This window comes from Rhamphochromis sp. 'chilingali' (assembly GCF_963969265.1).
Source record: "Rhamphochromis sp. 'chilingali' genome assembly, chromosome: 1".
In the NCBI taxonomy this organism is placed as follows: domain Eukaryota; kingdom Metazoa; phylum Chordata; class Actinopteri; order Cichliformes; family Cichlidae; genus Rhamphochromis; species Rhamphochromis sp. 'chilingali'.
This window is the reverse complement of record NC_137929.1, coordinates 39,451,876-39,468,963: the sequence shown is the minus strand read 5'-3', so window position 1 is coordinate 39,468,963 and position 17,088 is coordinate 39,451,876. Positions and strand designations below refer to the sequence as shown.

At 37.6% G+C, this 17,088-nt stretch overlaps 1 protein-coding gene across 1 annotated transcript; it reads right to left on the bottom strand.

The window, feature by feature from the left end:
• Positions 1 to 454: 454 nt before the first annotated feature.
• LOC308408048 (Fc receptor-like protein 5) lies at positions 455 to 11,003 on the bottom strand (the record flags this gene model as incomplete). The annotated part of the gene is made up of 14 exons (XM_080900107.1): positions 10,892 to 11,003; positions 9,826 to 9,861; positions 9,332 to 9,598; positions 6,051 to 6,311; positions 5,155 to 5,421; positions 4,754 to 5,032; positions 3,201 to 3,482; positions 2,320 to 2,427; positions 2,167 to 2,182; positions 1,975 to 2,060; positions 1,750 to 1,800; positions 1,127 to 1,186; positions 697 to 756; positions 455 to 543 (listed from the first exon to the last, which is right to left on the bottom strand). Exons 1-14 carry the CDS (start codon positions 10,926 to 10,928, stop codon positions 455 to 457), a joined length of 1,899 nt encoding a protein of 632 aa, XP_080756233.1. The 5' UTR covers positions 10,929 to 11,003.
• Positions 11,004 to 17,088: the final 6,085 nt, after the last annotated feature.

Here is a 17,088-nt window from a genome sequence, read left to right as displayed (position 1 = left end):
AAAATCCAACTGGGACATTATGCTTCTCTCCATCTGAAGCTGCCATGCTGCAGCTCAGACTCTCCAGGACCTCAGATGCCCTTGTCCAGATCTTGGAGGAGATCCCCAGGACACCATTGTCTCATTATTCGAATGCTCCAACATTGTCAGGCATGCACACAAGCACATGTTGGCCAAACTGACAACTGAGTATCATTCTGAGTTGGTGCAATGAACATTTTACAAACATTTTACAAAACAGTGCATAATCTCATTTTCTCCAATGATCTCTTTACTTCTAATGGAATTAATTCAGTTTTGTCACTGATCCAGTTGGTTTTGCAGATCTTGTTATTAATCTGAAAGAAATGATGCAGCATAATTCAGTCATTAAAGGTGATTTAGAACTAAATTTACTCCCTAAAAACTTGAGTACTTGAGATCATTATTACAGCAACAAATCACAACATGTAAGCTATTTTATTTCTGCACAGTTACCCAGAGCTGTTTGTGATTTAACTTCAGAATAAACTGTTTCATCAGCTGCTGCAGGAGCTGGTTTTCCTGCAAATAAAGAAATGATTTGTCAAATGTCATTGCAAGTGCCTCTTTGTTCAAAGTGACAACTTGATTTATTTATACAGTTTTCCTTGGTGTGTAAAACATGTAAAGCCCAAAGCAAAAGAAATAAGGTACTTATTTGATTACATTACTTACCTTTGTGTCTCTTAGGTTTCGCTTTAGTGTAATAGACCTGTGCGTACAACAGGCTGTCATCTAAAAGAGGATGGACAGATAAGCAGCATTAAAAAACGAGTGGCTTTAATTTCCTTTATATTTCTGTCAGTTAACACCTACAGTAACTCATCACAGGAACTGACTGAAGGAGATTTTCGCTCTATTGAAGACGAGATTTTATGACAACCTGTTACTGTCATGTTTGAAAACCTGTTTCTTTCTCTGCTGGTGTTAAATCTCATTTCAGTGTCAGATCACTTCAAGCTTCCTCCACCCTGGTTATTAAGGTCAGTGACCCTATAATCCAATGATATCTAACTGATATCATTATAACCCTCTTAAAATTATGAAATAATGGTGTAGTCAATGAAGTCAAGAAAAAAGTTATATATTATATTACTTTACTCACCGTTGTCTTTCTTGGTTTTAGATCTATCGTGGGAGACCTGTGCATACAACACACTGTCATCTGAGAGAGGATGGACAGATGATCAGGATAAAAGGTTAAGTGTGTTCATTTTCATTACATTTATATATCTGTCAGTCAACAACACACTGATCATAGAAACAATGATGTTTAATACATAACTTGGCATAAGAAAAACGAAAACAAAACGTAATTACATTTAAAAAACAATTATACCAAAATAAAGAAAAAATATTAATCTCTGAAATGTAAAAACAACCAAACAAAAAAAGGATATAAGCAAAGAGTTAAAAAATGAAGACATGAGGTTGATTACTGGTTGTTGTCTCATACTGTTAGTAGTGACAGGAACACCAGCAAAAAGTGAAACTAGAGAATAATCAGTCAGGAGGAATGAGATGGATTCATAAAACAGATTCACAGTGGTTTATGTTTTGTAGGACAGACTGATCTTAAAGTTGAACTGACCCTGTGTTACACTGGAAGGACCAAGTGTCCAACCTCTTTGTTTTCTTATCTGTGTGCAGCTGATTTCTAAAACTTCCATGTTTAAACACAAATAATCACATAGTCTTCATATATCTGTGCTACTGTATCTACTTTACCATTTTGTGTGTCATCGTGGTCTTTGATTGATTCATAAACACAAGCATCACCTACAAAAACAAGCCAATGATAGGTTAAAAATTGAATTTCTTATGTATGGGTTTGATTATCTTCTAAATCAGCAAACTAGAAACAGATAAATCGGACCTGGAGTTTAAAAATCGTCAGTAAATAAATTAATAAATACAACAACAACAACAAAACTTGTCATGGATCAGGCTGACCTTGGACAGTAGAGTTATGTTGACTGTGTTGAGCTTCATCCTTGATCATGTGGTTCATTGCAGAGCTCTGATTTGTGCTCCGAGTCCTGGTGGAACAAAAAAAAAAAAAAAAAAAAAAAGTAGTAAACCTGTAGATATAATAAGAAACACAGGATGTAGTTCTAGTACAGGAGAGGGGAGATTTGAACCAACCTGGTAAAGAATGAATCTGTAAGAAAAGACAATTGCATTTTTTATTGTAACCTGTTGTGGTGCAGAAATATTACATTGAGAGTTCAGGATACATCTGTGATTTTTATTATTTACATCATATTCAGTTTAATATCAGACGGTTAATGGTCTCACCCTTTGACTGTTTGAAGCGACACAAAAGCAGAAGAAGAAGAATCAGTAAAACTCCACAAACGAGTCCAACGATCAAAGGAGTGAGAAATGAAGAGCTTTCAGGTGCTGCTGTAATAATACCAGGCTTTAATTAGATGCATTTATACAGATTATTAACATAATTCACATGGGAACATTTTAAAATATAGTATTATTTACAATATCACTATTCCTAATAATAACTGAAAATATTCTATTTGTTTTACTATCATATTTCTCTGTGGTGACTATTTACCTGAATAGTGATTAAAAAAAAAAAAACCTTTTGAATTTCACATCACCTGTTTATCATTCCTTTATGAACAAAGGTCTTTAAACCAACAGCATATTTTGATTCATGCAAGTGCTGATAAATTCTGTGAATAGTTTTCTAATTCAAATACATAATGTCAGCTTTACAGAGACAAAAGTATATATCGCTATTTTATCAATTTGTATTTATACTTTAAAGCTCTGTGCTAATATGTTTAAGCTCAGAAGAACATTTACGTTTGTTTGCAGACACTGTGAATTTTTCAGTAATGATAATTATTATTATAATTATACAGTAGATGATGAGTGAGCATAGAAGTAGATTCACATCTTCATCTATTCTAAGTATTGTATAAAAACATAATGAATACTGACAAACTCAAGTATTCACGCTAATCTGTTGAACCCTGGTGTGCACTCTCCCCTCACAGTTGTATTCTGCATCATCGGGTTTTAAAAGCATATTTAACTTCCTGAATTCATTTGTGTTGGAAGTTTGGTCGTTTTCCATTCATACATCCACTAAAGGTGTAAATGTCAGATCATTAACTTTTCACATTTTGTGTTTCTAGAAGAAGAAAAAAACTCACCCCTGCGATCAATCCTGACTGACTGGCTGTCCTCTGTGTAGTAAACTGGGTTTCCTCTTCCTCCTCTGCACCTGTAGAGTCCTTCCTGTGAGACACTGATTTGTCCATTTGAGTGGAAAACTGCATCTTGTGTGGTCAGAGGTTCAGAGGAGTTCTCATCTCTGTACCAGTAGTATTTCCATCCAGATGATGATGATGATGCATTCACAGAGCAGGTCAGGGTCACACTGCCCCCTACTGGGATGTCTCTCATATCAGAAGTTACTTGGGCCTGTGGTTGATCTGCTGTTGAGTTTAAACAAAGACACAAAGAAAATATGAATATATACCCCACACACATGGGTTGGGATCACACGGCCCTGATGTTGTCTCCATTGATGTTACCTCTTGTAAACCTCCTCTCCAGTTTCCAACAACACATAGGAAGGAATAAGACTAAACTGAAATGGTATGAGTAATCTTACAGATGTCTATAATGCATTTTATTCTTTTAGTGTTTATTTTTTTCTGTTGCATTATGATTCTTCTTTGGATTTATAAAATAATACTTGTGCTTATTCTGTGTGATTCCTTTTTATTACCACAACAGAAGACACAGAACTTCTTACTAATGGAATTTATAAGTCCCACATCCCACACAGCTACACAGACAAATTTAATATAGAAACATTTTATTTATGAGATTTCTTCTAATTTCAGACTTTCATAAAGCATTTTCATTTGATTAGAATATTTTTTTCATGGTAAGTTTGCTTTGATTAGGGAATAGTCTTCTTCCTACATGATCAGAAGAAACATACCAACATATCTCTGTCTCTATAAACCTCCTGTTGAACACATACACACTAATATCAAAAACTTCCACATCACTGTTTGTTCCATTAATACAACAAAATGCATTCATTTATCCACCACTGTTCATGCAAAGTTCTTAAATAAAGTGTTTGAAAGCATCAATTTCATGACAAAAAAAGAAAGAAGAACATTTTTCACACAGTTCACCTCAGCTGGCAAAACAAACCAGTCACTAAAAATGTTGATTGATGCAACCAAATCACTCTCTCTCTAGGATGCCTCGCCCCACAGTAATGAAACTGAACAAGGAAAATATTGCATTACTTCTTGTAATCACAAAGAAAACTAGTAATTAATGAAAAAACATTAATCTTACTATCTCTAAATGTTGGCTAATTTAATATCGCTAATATGCTACATCTTCAGCCCACACATTTAGTCCACTTTGTATTTCCACAGACATCACCTCAGTGTTTGTTTGTAATAATAAATTTTTCCACCTTGTCAGTTTTTTTCTTTTTTTGTTTTTCTGTCATTATTGTCCTCAGGTGATGGAGCAGCAGGTCAGCATTGGCGTCTCTATACCAGCTGAAAGTTCATGACACAAAGTGGTGACAAACTGTCTACAATGAGGCTACTATCAGCTGCAGCTCTTTGTCTGACTAACAATGTAACATGCTTTGTAGACCATTGAATTCATCCTGTGCTGACCATTATGACATTTGTCAAATGGAGATCACACAACAAACATGACTTACTTGATCCTGACAATGTGAAGGCTTCACTCCACTCTGTTGAAGAATATGAGTCATCTCTGCGTCGACTCTTACACATGTAGTCTCCACTGCTGGACTCAGAAACACTGAATGTCACATCATTATTGTGTGTCCACTGTGGGGGTGTCCTGGGTCCTCTCCATTCATACTCCCACTCAGTGGTTTCACCTCCTTCCTGCACCTCACATGTCAGAGTGATCGTCTCACCTCTGAATATCTGAGGCCAGTTGGGTCGTTGTTTTACAACAACTTTACTGGAAACTGTTCACACATATTAACAGTTGAGATACAAACAGAAACATGAAATCAACACAGAAAACTCAACATTGTATGTTTGATAATCATGAGTGAATGTATATTTCAAACTAAATTACTGAACTCACTGGTTTTCTCAATGGTGACATCATCACTTATATAAGTGTAGTAAACTGGGTTTCCTCTTGTTCCTATGCAGCGGTAGATTCCTCCTTCAGATACTCTGATATCTCTGTTTTGTTGATCTCTGATTTTACCTTCAGAGGTTGTTTGGGTTCGTCTGAACCACTCATATTTCCATCCATCAGAGCTCTGCACAGAACAGGTCAGTGTCACACTGCCCCCTACTGGTATGATTGTTGTTCCTGCTGTCAGTGTGGCCCTGGGTCTATATGCTGTTATCAAAAACAAGGAGTGAAAATAAAATTCATTCAGTATAAGAGCATAGACACATTTTAAAAAGCTACATTTTACTAAAGAATGCTTTAATGTTATGCAGTTTCCCAGTTAGAACAAAATCACTACCCTTCTTTATTATTTATTGTCCATTCTATGGCCTGGAAATGTCACATTAATGTAAACTTATACAGTTCTCTGATGAAGGATACACAATGATGGATTAAGAAGGCTGTATGCAGGTTTAGACAATCAAAACATCATTGAGGACCACTTTACATTAACATACATTTTTGATGTTCCCCCTTTTTCTCTTGTGATTTGCAACAAACAAAATATCATAAGGGCACAAGAAAGGTAACAAAAAAAAGCTAAATTTTAACATTTTAAGATTATGATCTTCCCACTACCAATGAAATCTACAAAAAAGATTATTTTCTTTTTTGTGATTTTTTTTTTACTCTTGTCTGTCTTCTCTGCAGTTTAAATTTACAGCGTGTTAGAAACTGTTTACACATATTAACAGTTTAGATACAAATAGAAAAATGAAATCAACACAGAAAACTTAAAATTGTATGTTTAATAATCATGTGTGAATGTATATTTCAAACGAAAGTACTGAACTCACTCTCAATGGTGACATCATCACTTCTATAAGTGTAGTAAACTGGGTTTCCTCTTGTTCCTCTGCAGCGGTAGATTCCTCCTTGAGATACTCTGATATCTCTGTTTTGTTGATCTCTGATTTGACCTTCATAGGTTGTTTGGGTTCGTCTGAACCACTCATATTTCCATCCATCAGAGCTCTGCACAGAGCAGGTCAGTGTCACACTGCCCCCTACTGGTATGATTGTTGTTCCTGCTGTCAGTGTGGCCCAGGGTCTATATGCTGTTATCAAAAAGACGAAAAGAAAACACACAGCCATTGAACAACATTTTAAAATATGCTTTCATTTTATTTAAATTCCAACTTCCAAGAAGAGATGTCTTTGCTGAGCACGCATCATTCTCAGGGACTCCTCTCATCCTGCCATTAAACTCTTCCAGCTCCTCCCCTTCAGATGATGCTACCGGACCCTACAGACTAAAACCAGCAGGTTTATGAACAGCTTCTTCCCCACTGCTGTCACCTTACTGAACTCAGTCCCCTGCTGAACCTTTCCATCCACACCCACTTATCCCTCCTAATGACCATGATCATGACTGTCATTCATTCTCAACATTCAGAATATGCTTACATTGGTTAACTGCTATAGTTTAGGACACTGAACCAGTATAGTGTCTGGTATAGTGTGTACACTGTTCACTATTATAGTGCTCAGAGCGCTACGGTTCCACTGTGAATATATTCATAGCACTCTGTAGATCTGTTTACCATATGTAGCACATCTGTATATATTTAGCAAAGATTTATATTTGTTCATAGTACATCTGTATTTCTGCCCATCTGTATAGCAATACAGAACATCTGTATATCTGTACATATGTATACACAGTACATCTTTACATTTGCCTGTAGGTCATCTGTATATTTGCTCTCTCTGTACATAATCTGTTCATAACTATCCCACCATTGATTTATACTACCCTTATCTGTGCATAATTGCTCCTATTTTTTAGCACTTACTACTCTTGCACTCTGATCAGATGCAAACTGTATTTCCTTACCCTGTATTTATAAATGTGTAATGACAATAAAGTTGAATGCTAATCCTAATTTAGATTTTTTTTTTTAATACAGTTTAAGATCATTTTATTTTTTTCTGACATAGTAAGAGAGCTACAATTTTGAGGTTAGTCGGGTAATTCAGGTTGTAGATCTCTAAATAAGCACAGTTCAAATGTTTGTCCATTCTTTGGCCTGAAGAAGTCACACTGAATGTAAACTAATGCAGTTCACTGTTGAAGGAAACACACGATGGGTTCAGAGGGATCTGCCTGGTTCCAAATTTAGACAACAGAAACATCGTCACCTTAAATTATATGGAGATTTGATGTTTCTTTTTTTCATTATTTAAATTAAATTTCATCCACAGTTATTCTTGTTATACATTAAAACATGCACATGTTGTACTGACAAGAAACATATTGTCTGAGTATTTTGGTTGTAGTGTGTACTGTGAACAAAGTTAGGTAAAATGCAATGGTCATGGTTAAAGTTCAATGTTTCAATACATCAGAAATAAAATATTTTCAATGAAACATTTATTAACCCTTGTATGGTGTTCGGGTCTGTGAGACCTGTTTTCAGCTTTTTTCAAAAGAAAAATTAAACAATGAATTATTTTTTCAACCTGAAATTCATTGGCTTTGGCTTATTTTCTGTGAAGAACATAAATCCGAACTAATTTTCAATGACCTCATACTGTACCTCCCCCCACGCATTTACATTACATACAAGGTGTTCGGGTCCACTGGACCCAGGTCTAATAAAAGTGTTGAAAGTGTAGGTCCTGTGTTCCCACACTCTGTCTTCCTCCTTTCTGGTGCTGCTGATAGTGTTTTCTTCCCCTCCTGCTCCCGCACAAAGTTGCAACATTGTTGAAAATTCAACTATCAACACCGTCTGCTCTTACATTCCCACACATTTTACCCTCTTTCTTGAGGGATCCAAATTTTATTTTCTCATACCCTGTCCCACCTGCAAATTAGGGGCATAATACTATAAATAAGACTTTGCCAGTGTGGTTCTTTATCACAACTGATCAAGATGGCAAAAGATTATCTGCTGCGAGGGCCATCCAATTGATTTTGGAAGAGAGAGAGGCTTCGGATGATGATGTTGACAAAGAGGTTTCAGAATATTTCACACTTCTGAAAATTCAGAGTCTGACAGGGATTTTGAAGAAGAGGATGAGGTTGAGCACCATTTAGTAACAAAACGAAGACGAGTACCCCATCTGCAGCCAGCTCAGGACCAGAACAAGCCCACCAGACAGCAAGTGAAGAAATATGGATGTCAATAACTGGTGAAATTGAATGGTCTTCTTGCCCAAGAAATGAGCCACCCTGCAGAGCTGTTACTGTGATAAGCCAGGGCCAACACGGCTGACAGTTACTCATGTGCAGGACATCAAGTCTTCATTTGAGCTTTTCATCCCAGATTCCATCCAGAAAATTATTCTGGACTGCAGTAATCTAGAAGGAAGGTGTGTTTTTGGAGAGAGGTGGAAGGAGATGGACCAAATTCATCTAAGAACTCCAATGGCCTACTTTGGGGTTCTTATCCTTGCAGGAGTTTTTAGGTCCAAAGGGGAATCCACAGAATCCCTGTGGGATGCAGAAACCGGCAAGAACCTTTCCGTGCATCAATGTCTCTGGAAAACTTCCACAAAATTTCCAGGATTATCCCTTTTGATAACCGAGACAACAGACCAGCTCGACGGCAGAGAGGCAAGCTAGCTACCATTAGGACAGTGTGGGATAAGTGTGTGCACCACCTCCCCCTGTTTTACAACTCTGGGCCTAATGTCACCATTGATGAGCAGCTGATCCCATTTAGTTGTGAAACATATTGCTTCACGTGTAAATGTGTCTTTCCACTCACTCCACTTGATTATAACTGATTTATTTTTTTATAACATTTTAGAAAAAAATTTAAAAAAAACGAGAAGCACATTAATTCATAAATGTGATCCAACAAAGGTAAAGGGAAAAAATTAACCATGTTTGCTGTCAATAGGGCTTGTAATTGGGACGAAGTAAACATCTGTTGAGTAATTTAACATAAAATTGTTTGATAGTGTTCATTTGGAAAGCCAAAACTCTAGCGGGTCCACCAGACCCATGAACACTGGCTGAGTAACAAAAATATGAACACCACACAAGGGCTTATTAAACACATATTTTTCATAATTCAGATGAGTATTTTAACAGGAATCATCACATTATTAATCACTGAGGACTTACCTAATACAGTTATAAGGACAGTATTACTGTTCTTTGTATAACGTGACTCCTTCCAGCTACCAGAGCACTGATATTTACCACTGTGGCCTGCAGAGCTAATTTCTAATGTGTAGTCTTTGTATTCACTGTAGGGGACATAGTCTTGACCATCCTTGTTGATTTTGTAATACCAGTCAGTGTCTCTTCCTTCATTCATGTCACACTTGAAGGTAACAGACTCTCCAATGAAATAACTGGACCAGTTGGGTTCAATAGTTAGCACAGCATCTAGAATCCAACACAAACAGACAATTAGCAATCTGAAATACTTATTTAATGCTCAAGGCAGAATGTTGATTGATAATACTTTAATTATATTCACACAAAATGAAAATACTGTGATAAATAGAAAAAAAAGAAACACAAATAGGATCTGCATTAGAGTCATACAGGTTGAGAATAATCTTTATTAAATAAAAAGGAAGAAATAGAAAAAGTGAAAACAGTTCAGTCACCTTGAGCGTGTCCATTGCAGAGGAGCGTACAGAGCACTACAATAAAGACAGAAACTTCAGACATTATCAAACTAAAGACACTAAAATGTAACATAAATAAAACACTGTTGGTAATGATGTGTCTCATTTCTTGAGGCACATGATCAATAGAGAGTTAATGACCTTCTTAAGGAACAATCCCACTAGGATTTAAAGTCCAGTCGCTTTCTTACCAAGCTCCTGCAAACACTTGGAGATTTTCAATGTCTACTATGATCTGAGTCAGTGCACTAAAATAGAATCCAGTCTACAAACAAACATGGTAAAAACAAAACATGAGAGTCCTCTGATCACATGACCTGAAATGGTACAGGCCATCCTCTTTGGGCAACAGATGAAAGACTGGGTTCCAAAAGGGAAATGATCTCCCCAGTATTTCCTTTATGTATTAGAAAAAAATCTCAAAAATTGATGTCATTGACAAATTGCAGTGGGTCACTTCTGTCAACAAGAATTTGTCTAGAAGGTGGTATTTGTTGATCATTTTTGACATATTTATCTGTCTTCTATAGCAAACAACATTCATCTGAAGTTAAACCTGCCTACTGGGAGTTTTCTTTTTTAAATCTCCATTTATGGCTGGACGAGCTCTAATCTTCCTTTAGGAAGCAAGTTTCATTTAGTCAGGAGCAGGATTAGTCGAGTACTCTTTTATACCTGGACTAAGGAAGAATATTTCTGCAATAAAATGCTGTTAAAATCTAGCACTGGCTTTAATCACTGCCCTTATGCGTTTTATCATTGTCTACTATTATTGGTTACATTTTATATTACGATTTAATCAGCATCAAATTATCACTGATGGAGAAACAAACCTTTGTTAGATAAACTAAACCAGCTCCACTCTGATCTGAGTCAGTGCACTAAAATCTAATCCAGTCTACAAACAACCACGTTGGTAACAAACATGAGAGTCCTCTGATCACATGACCTGCAATGGTACAAATGACTGATGCTCTGTTCTTCTTACTAAAACATGTTTATGGATCAGTATGAATCAAACAATAGAAGTCAGTGATGTACTCACAGAATAGGCCCAGCTCACAGAGCAAAGTGGCTCCCATCCTCACATCCAGCAGTGACACGTCTGAAAACTTCTACAACTTTCTGTAAAGAGAGAGAGTGAAGCAACAGCACAGCAGATACCAAAGAACTGTGAAGGAAGCAATGACTTTTTAATACTTCTTCTCTCTGCTTCCTTCCTTTTACACAGAAATAGCAACTTACCATAGTCTGACCACCACATCATGTGATGCATTTATACTCTCCTGCAGAAACATATCAGGCAGATTTTTATCAGAACGGCTGTAAAAAAATATATATATATACTGAAACTAAACAATAATAGCTTGACTGAGTGCCCAAAATGAGATAGACACAAGTCAAAGACAAGCTTTAACTGTGAAGTACTTTAGTTCATTTTACAGCCCAGAAACACAACGAGAAACATTGTTCAGATTCAGATTGCTAACAAATATCTATCATGCATTAGATAATAAAGTAACAGGTTAGTAATAAGTTTTTCCTGGTTGCTTAGAGTGCTGTCTATGGACTTTTTGTATATACTGTAATAACTCCAGACTTGTGCATTACATGCATTAAAATTTGACTGAGGTTCGACAGAAACAGCGACGGATATTTTGTTGCCTTTGTCTGCTGCTTGTATGCTTGGTTTGATTATTAGGAGCTTTATCACCAATGATAATTACCCTCATAAACACTACATGTATACATCATTCAGATCTGGAAAATAACTCAAAATGTTAGAAATATTCCAGTGTTAGAAAATCAGCACTGCTCAGTGTTAGCCATTGTTAATCTTCAAAACTGACTAGGTTACTTTTAAACATATAACACTGTCAAAAGTGTTCATTTAACACTCAACAGTGTTGTATTTAACACTCAGAGGTGTGGACCCATATAGACACTCTCCAGTGTTAAATTAACATTTTTGCTGTGCACTGTGGTGACATCTTAGATTAGTCATAAATTCACTCACAGAAAGTAAGCGTGCACTAGTTAAAATAGAAATGTGTCCTTAACCAGAAGTGACCGTGAGACCAGATGAAGTCCTGCCCCCTTTCTCAGCTCCTCTCTGTTTTCTTACAAGTAGTTGTAACTGCTGTATTAATAAATAATGACAGTGCCTTTTAGCTAACTTAGTAACTATAAAGCACACTTACACACTTAGTTACTCATTTCCATGGCTAAATTTTTAGATAGCAGAGCAAAGCTGCAAACAAAGCAGCTGTTTATAGACTTGAATGTGTTTTACAGAATTAACGGTGTAAGTCAAATAAAGGAAGCAATAAAAGGAAGCAAGCAGTTCAGCAAGGCAGAGTTACCATGGAAATCTGATAACGTACAGTTATTGGTGAAACACAGTTGTGCTTCCTGCACCCTTTACTTCATAAGATGGTGGACTCCAGCTCGTATTGAGGCGATTTGCTGCTGAGTGTGAAGAGGAGGGAATGAGAATCAGCACCTCCAACTCTGAGCTGTGATTGACACTGGATAATTGTTGAAGTCATAACTGTGGTTTAGGGATGAGTTCTGGCCCAAAGCACAGGATTTGAAGTATCTTGTGGCAAGAGTGGAGTGGGAGATTGGCAGGTGGATTGGATGATACTGTGTGACATATGCAGTGATATGGATGCAGGACCAGTGTGGTGTAGTGAAGTGAGAGCTGAGTGTGAACGTGAAGCTGTCGGTTGGCAGGTTGATTTATCTTCCTACCATTGTGTGGTCACAAGCTCTGGGTAGTGACGGAGAGAATGAGACATTAGCTTCCTCTAAAGGTGCAGTTAGAGAACATATCTTGAAGCAAATCATAAATCATAATGTTATTTATATATTTATATGTATATATGTAGTATGTAGCTGCAGCTATAATATACTATGTAATAATGTGTGAGTCACAGTGAACTTTCACAAAACTGCATTGCATAGATTTTATTTTTTATTATTTAAATTGAATATTTGTAATAATAAGGTTCCACATGTCAATGTTGTCGGGGGCATTAGTCAGTGGGACACCGCTAGCAAACATGTTGCATATGTGGAGGTTCCCAGCCAGAGTTGCATGATCTCCACACCGGTAAGGCACATTCTCTGTAGGTCCTCTCCCTGTACTAACTTATAAGTTTAAGTTTGGTGTTGCTTTACTAAGTGTTAGTTCTTAGAGCTAAATGTCCCCAAAGTGCTTTTGATTACTTTTAAAGGGAAAAATAGTAATTGAATCTGACTTTTATCCATTATAACACCTATTTATGTGTTTTTCACCTGTGCTAAACAGGGATGAAGAGAGGCCTGCTGCTGTGTGTTTCCCTGATTGTGCATTTTGTCTTTTAGAGTTTGTAGAGATTTTGTTTTATGTGTATAATGAGTTTGTCATCTAAAGCTGCACGTTAAATAGTATTTTCAGCCATGTTGGGAAAATTTACTCTTGTATCTATAGGGTTTTTTTTGTAATTGATCCATCTTAGCGGGAATTTAAATATTATAAGTGATTATCAGTAGTTTGTTTTTGAGTATACTTCCTCATCGTATCAGAGGTGGGTCGAGTATCCAAAGATTGTACTCAAGTAAGAGTAGCATTACTTTAAAATATTATTACTCAAGTAAAAGTGAAAAGTAGTTGTCAAAAAACTTGGCGAAAAGACTACTCAAGTAGCGAGTAACTGTTTGAAATGTCTGATTTATTTTATAAATAAATGTTATCAGACAAACAAAAATAAATAAATCTACAAATTTTACCATTTTCAAAAGGAATATATGTAAAAAGATCAACAAAATAAGGCACAACAATTCTAATTTTCAGATTTCAGTTTTTCACAACATAAAGCTTTTTTCACCAATACCTACAGTAAATAATATAAATATATAAACAGTGCAAACAATTTCCAGTGACAAGATATGCTGTAAACTTTATATTCATTTTTGCTCCAAAGGGCACAGCAGCCTCAGAGAAAACAGAACGAGGCAGCTTCAACATATGTTCATACAAGGCAGCTCAGTTTACCCTAAATTTTATGGGTGTGCATTTATTTCTGCATATTTAGCAAAAATGTGCCATTTCTTCACTCAGTGAGGTGATGGTTAAGCTTCAGCAGCAGTTTGCTCCCAAGGTTCTTTCTGTGAAGCTCTAACTGTTTAGCAGTGAACAGGAGTCCTGCATGACTAAGAAGACCTTCACAAGCTCCAGATGCAGGAAGAGCTGTATTGACTTTGTTCGACAGCTTCTTGATGTGAGGAACGCCATGCAATAGATCCACACCTCCAGTGAATGGACATGAAAGGTACCTCTCCAGCTCCCCTGCTTCTGGCTTTCCTGACCCCATGGATCCATCATCTTAGTCGGTTAGGCCGCTGTTTGTGCTGGCCTCATCCAGCTCTGAGTCTAGGTGATGTCTGATGAAGTGGAGACCTGTGGAAAGATGTATGGTTTTCAAAAGAATTAGGTCTGGTTATTATAGTGCTGTATACACTGCCAAGCTGCGGATGTTTGTTTGGAGCTAGCCTCCAAAAGCTGGGCATACACTGTGTGATTTTTGGCCCATTTTGAGCCGATTTTTCAGTCGCGCAACCATTTTGGGGATCGGCCCAAGTTTTGTTTTAATCGTGTGTGCATCGTGTAGTATACATGGGGTAACGAAAAGCAGTTAACACCTCACGACCAGCTCCCAATCATCAATCGTATGGTCGCATGATAATCAAACCTGTTTGAAATCCTGTCGCCCCTCAACGCAGCCTCTCACACTGCGCACGCACAAACACAGAAATGAAAGAGAAAAGGTGGAGCAGCACGGCAGTGCAGCGTGTGATCTGGACACAAGAGATGGAGGCACAACTTGTAGGATGAGGCAAGCTCATCCGAGTACGTAAGCGTAGCGCTGCCACCCAGGCAAAAGAAAAATAGAGCTATATCACGTTATAACGTGAAAAGTTTATTGTTCTAACAATATACTTTTCATGTTCGTACAATATAATATTAATATTGTACGAACGTGATAATTATGTATATTGTAATAACGTGATATTATATTGTTCAAACGTGAAAAGTATATTGTTTTAACAATATACTTTTCACGTTATAACGTGATATAGCTCTATTTTTCTTTTGCCTGGGTGGCAGCTCTACGCTTACGTCTCCGAGGCTTTTCAATGTGGCCTCACAAAATTATCACGACTACAACAACCATGAAAAGAGTTGGATGGACATTGCTGCTCACTCACAGCTGCCTGGTCATTGTTTTTCATTAGTAATTTAGCAAAGTTGATGGTGTGTGTGTGTGTCTGTGTGAGTGAGTGAAAGACACAAAGAGGGAGAGCGAGAGACAGATTTTGTATGATAAGCTTCATGTTATGGACGCACAGTTTGAGCACTCAGGTCGCATCAGAGCATCAGGCCGTATAGTGTGAGACCCTGCATCGTGACCTATGAACTTCTAACTCCTGAGATTTAATTGTACAGTTTGAGCAGGAGCTGAATAACGTGACTGAAAAAATCGCAGTGTTTGCCCAGCTTAATGCAGACTGTTTAAACTAAACAAGCTGCTGTTTCACATAATAAACCCTGTCAGCCGCAGTATTGCCTTCTGTTTTAACAGTTAAAGCAGTAGAGACGAGCTGTTTGCATGTGCGTGGAACTCTAGCGCCATTAACCAGGCTAGCTGTTAGCTTATAGGCTAACCAGCGAGCAGTTAAAAGGACAGCCGAAGCTGCACAAAAAACCCACAAATTTGTCTCACTACAACGTAGCGCCGAAAATATGACTCGCAGCTCGAGCTCGACACAGCTGCTGTAACATAAGACTGACATCCAGCTAACCACAGCTAAAAAGATATTTAGAGAAAACTTACCGTTTCCTCAGGTTACACGAGTTGAGTTGTTTCACGCTAAAAAGTTGTTGTTTTGGCTCTCACTGAAGACACCGACACTGAAGACATAGCTGTTCTTTTGTACTGCTTTTAAGCGAAACATTCTTTGTATGTGAGGCCTAGGCTGTTCATCCTCTTCAGCTCTAGCGTAGACGACTGGCTCTGCCATGTTTTCATATTTCTTCTTTCCGTGTGTCCGCTACTTTGAAATGCTTGGACCGCTCTGCCCGCCACAGTTTCAAACTGGTCATGTGACTGCATGGCCACATCTCATTGGTAAAAAAGTTACCGGAAACTCCTCTGGCGGCATGTTATCTAATGTGTTAAACTAATTATTTTTTAAAAAGTAACGAGTCGAATTTTGCAAATGTAGCGGAGTAAAAGTACCGTTTCTTCTTCACAAATGTACTCAAGTAAAAGTAAAAAAGTATCGTGCAAAAAAGGTACTTTAAAAGTACATTTAAAAAAAAAACTTACTCAAGTAAATGTAACGGAGTAAATGTAACTCGTTACTACCCACCTCTGTGTATCATGTAGAATGTTAACTCGCATCCAACTGGTCTGTGTGTTTCTTCATATGGGACATTCCTTCTGGTTCTTAGTTTGATTATTATTCATGATGTTATTTATTTATTTATTTATTTCCTAAGTATCTCTAGAGCTTAGGTTTCAGTTTCTGGTTATTGTCATTAGTGTTCTGCTTCTGATGTATTTGTATCAATTCTTATGTTCTTAGCCTCTCGTTTGTTTCCTTCTGTTTCGAGTTTGCATGTTAGAGTCTGTTGTACCTCTTGCTTACCTTTTCTATTCGTTTCTGACTTGTGGAGAGGTTCTCCGCCAGGTGGACACCCAGAAATTTGTTGTTCTTGATGACCTCCACAGAGAATCCATTGGCATTAAGTTGGCAGTGATCTCTCTGTGCTCTCCTGAACTCAAAATTTATCTCTTTTGTTTTGTCCATGTTTAGAGACAGATTGTTGACTCTACACCAGTCCATTAGCTGTTGCACCTCCTCTCTGTATACTGGCTCATTGTTCTTGCTGATGAGACCCACCACAGTCGTGTCATTGGCAAACTTGATGAGGTGGTTCGAACTGTGCATTGCTACACAGTCGTGAGTCAGCAGAGTAAACAGCAGTGGGCTGAGCACACAGCCCTGAGGGGCTCCAGTGCTCAGTGTGGTGGTGTTGGAGATGCTGTTGCCGATCCAGACTGTCTGAGGCCTCTCCGTCCAGGATCCATTTGCAGAGGGAGGTGTTCAGGTGTTCAGTATGTACCAGCTCACTCCCGGTGGCTACCTGGCGGGGCCTGGCGCCTGTTGCTCGGTCAGGCCTCCTCCGGGGTG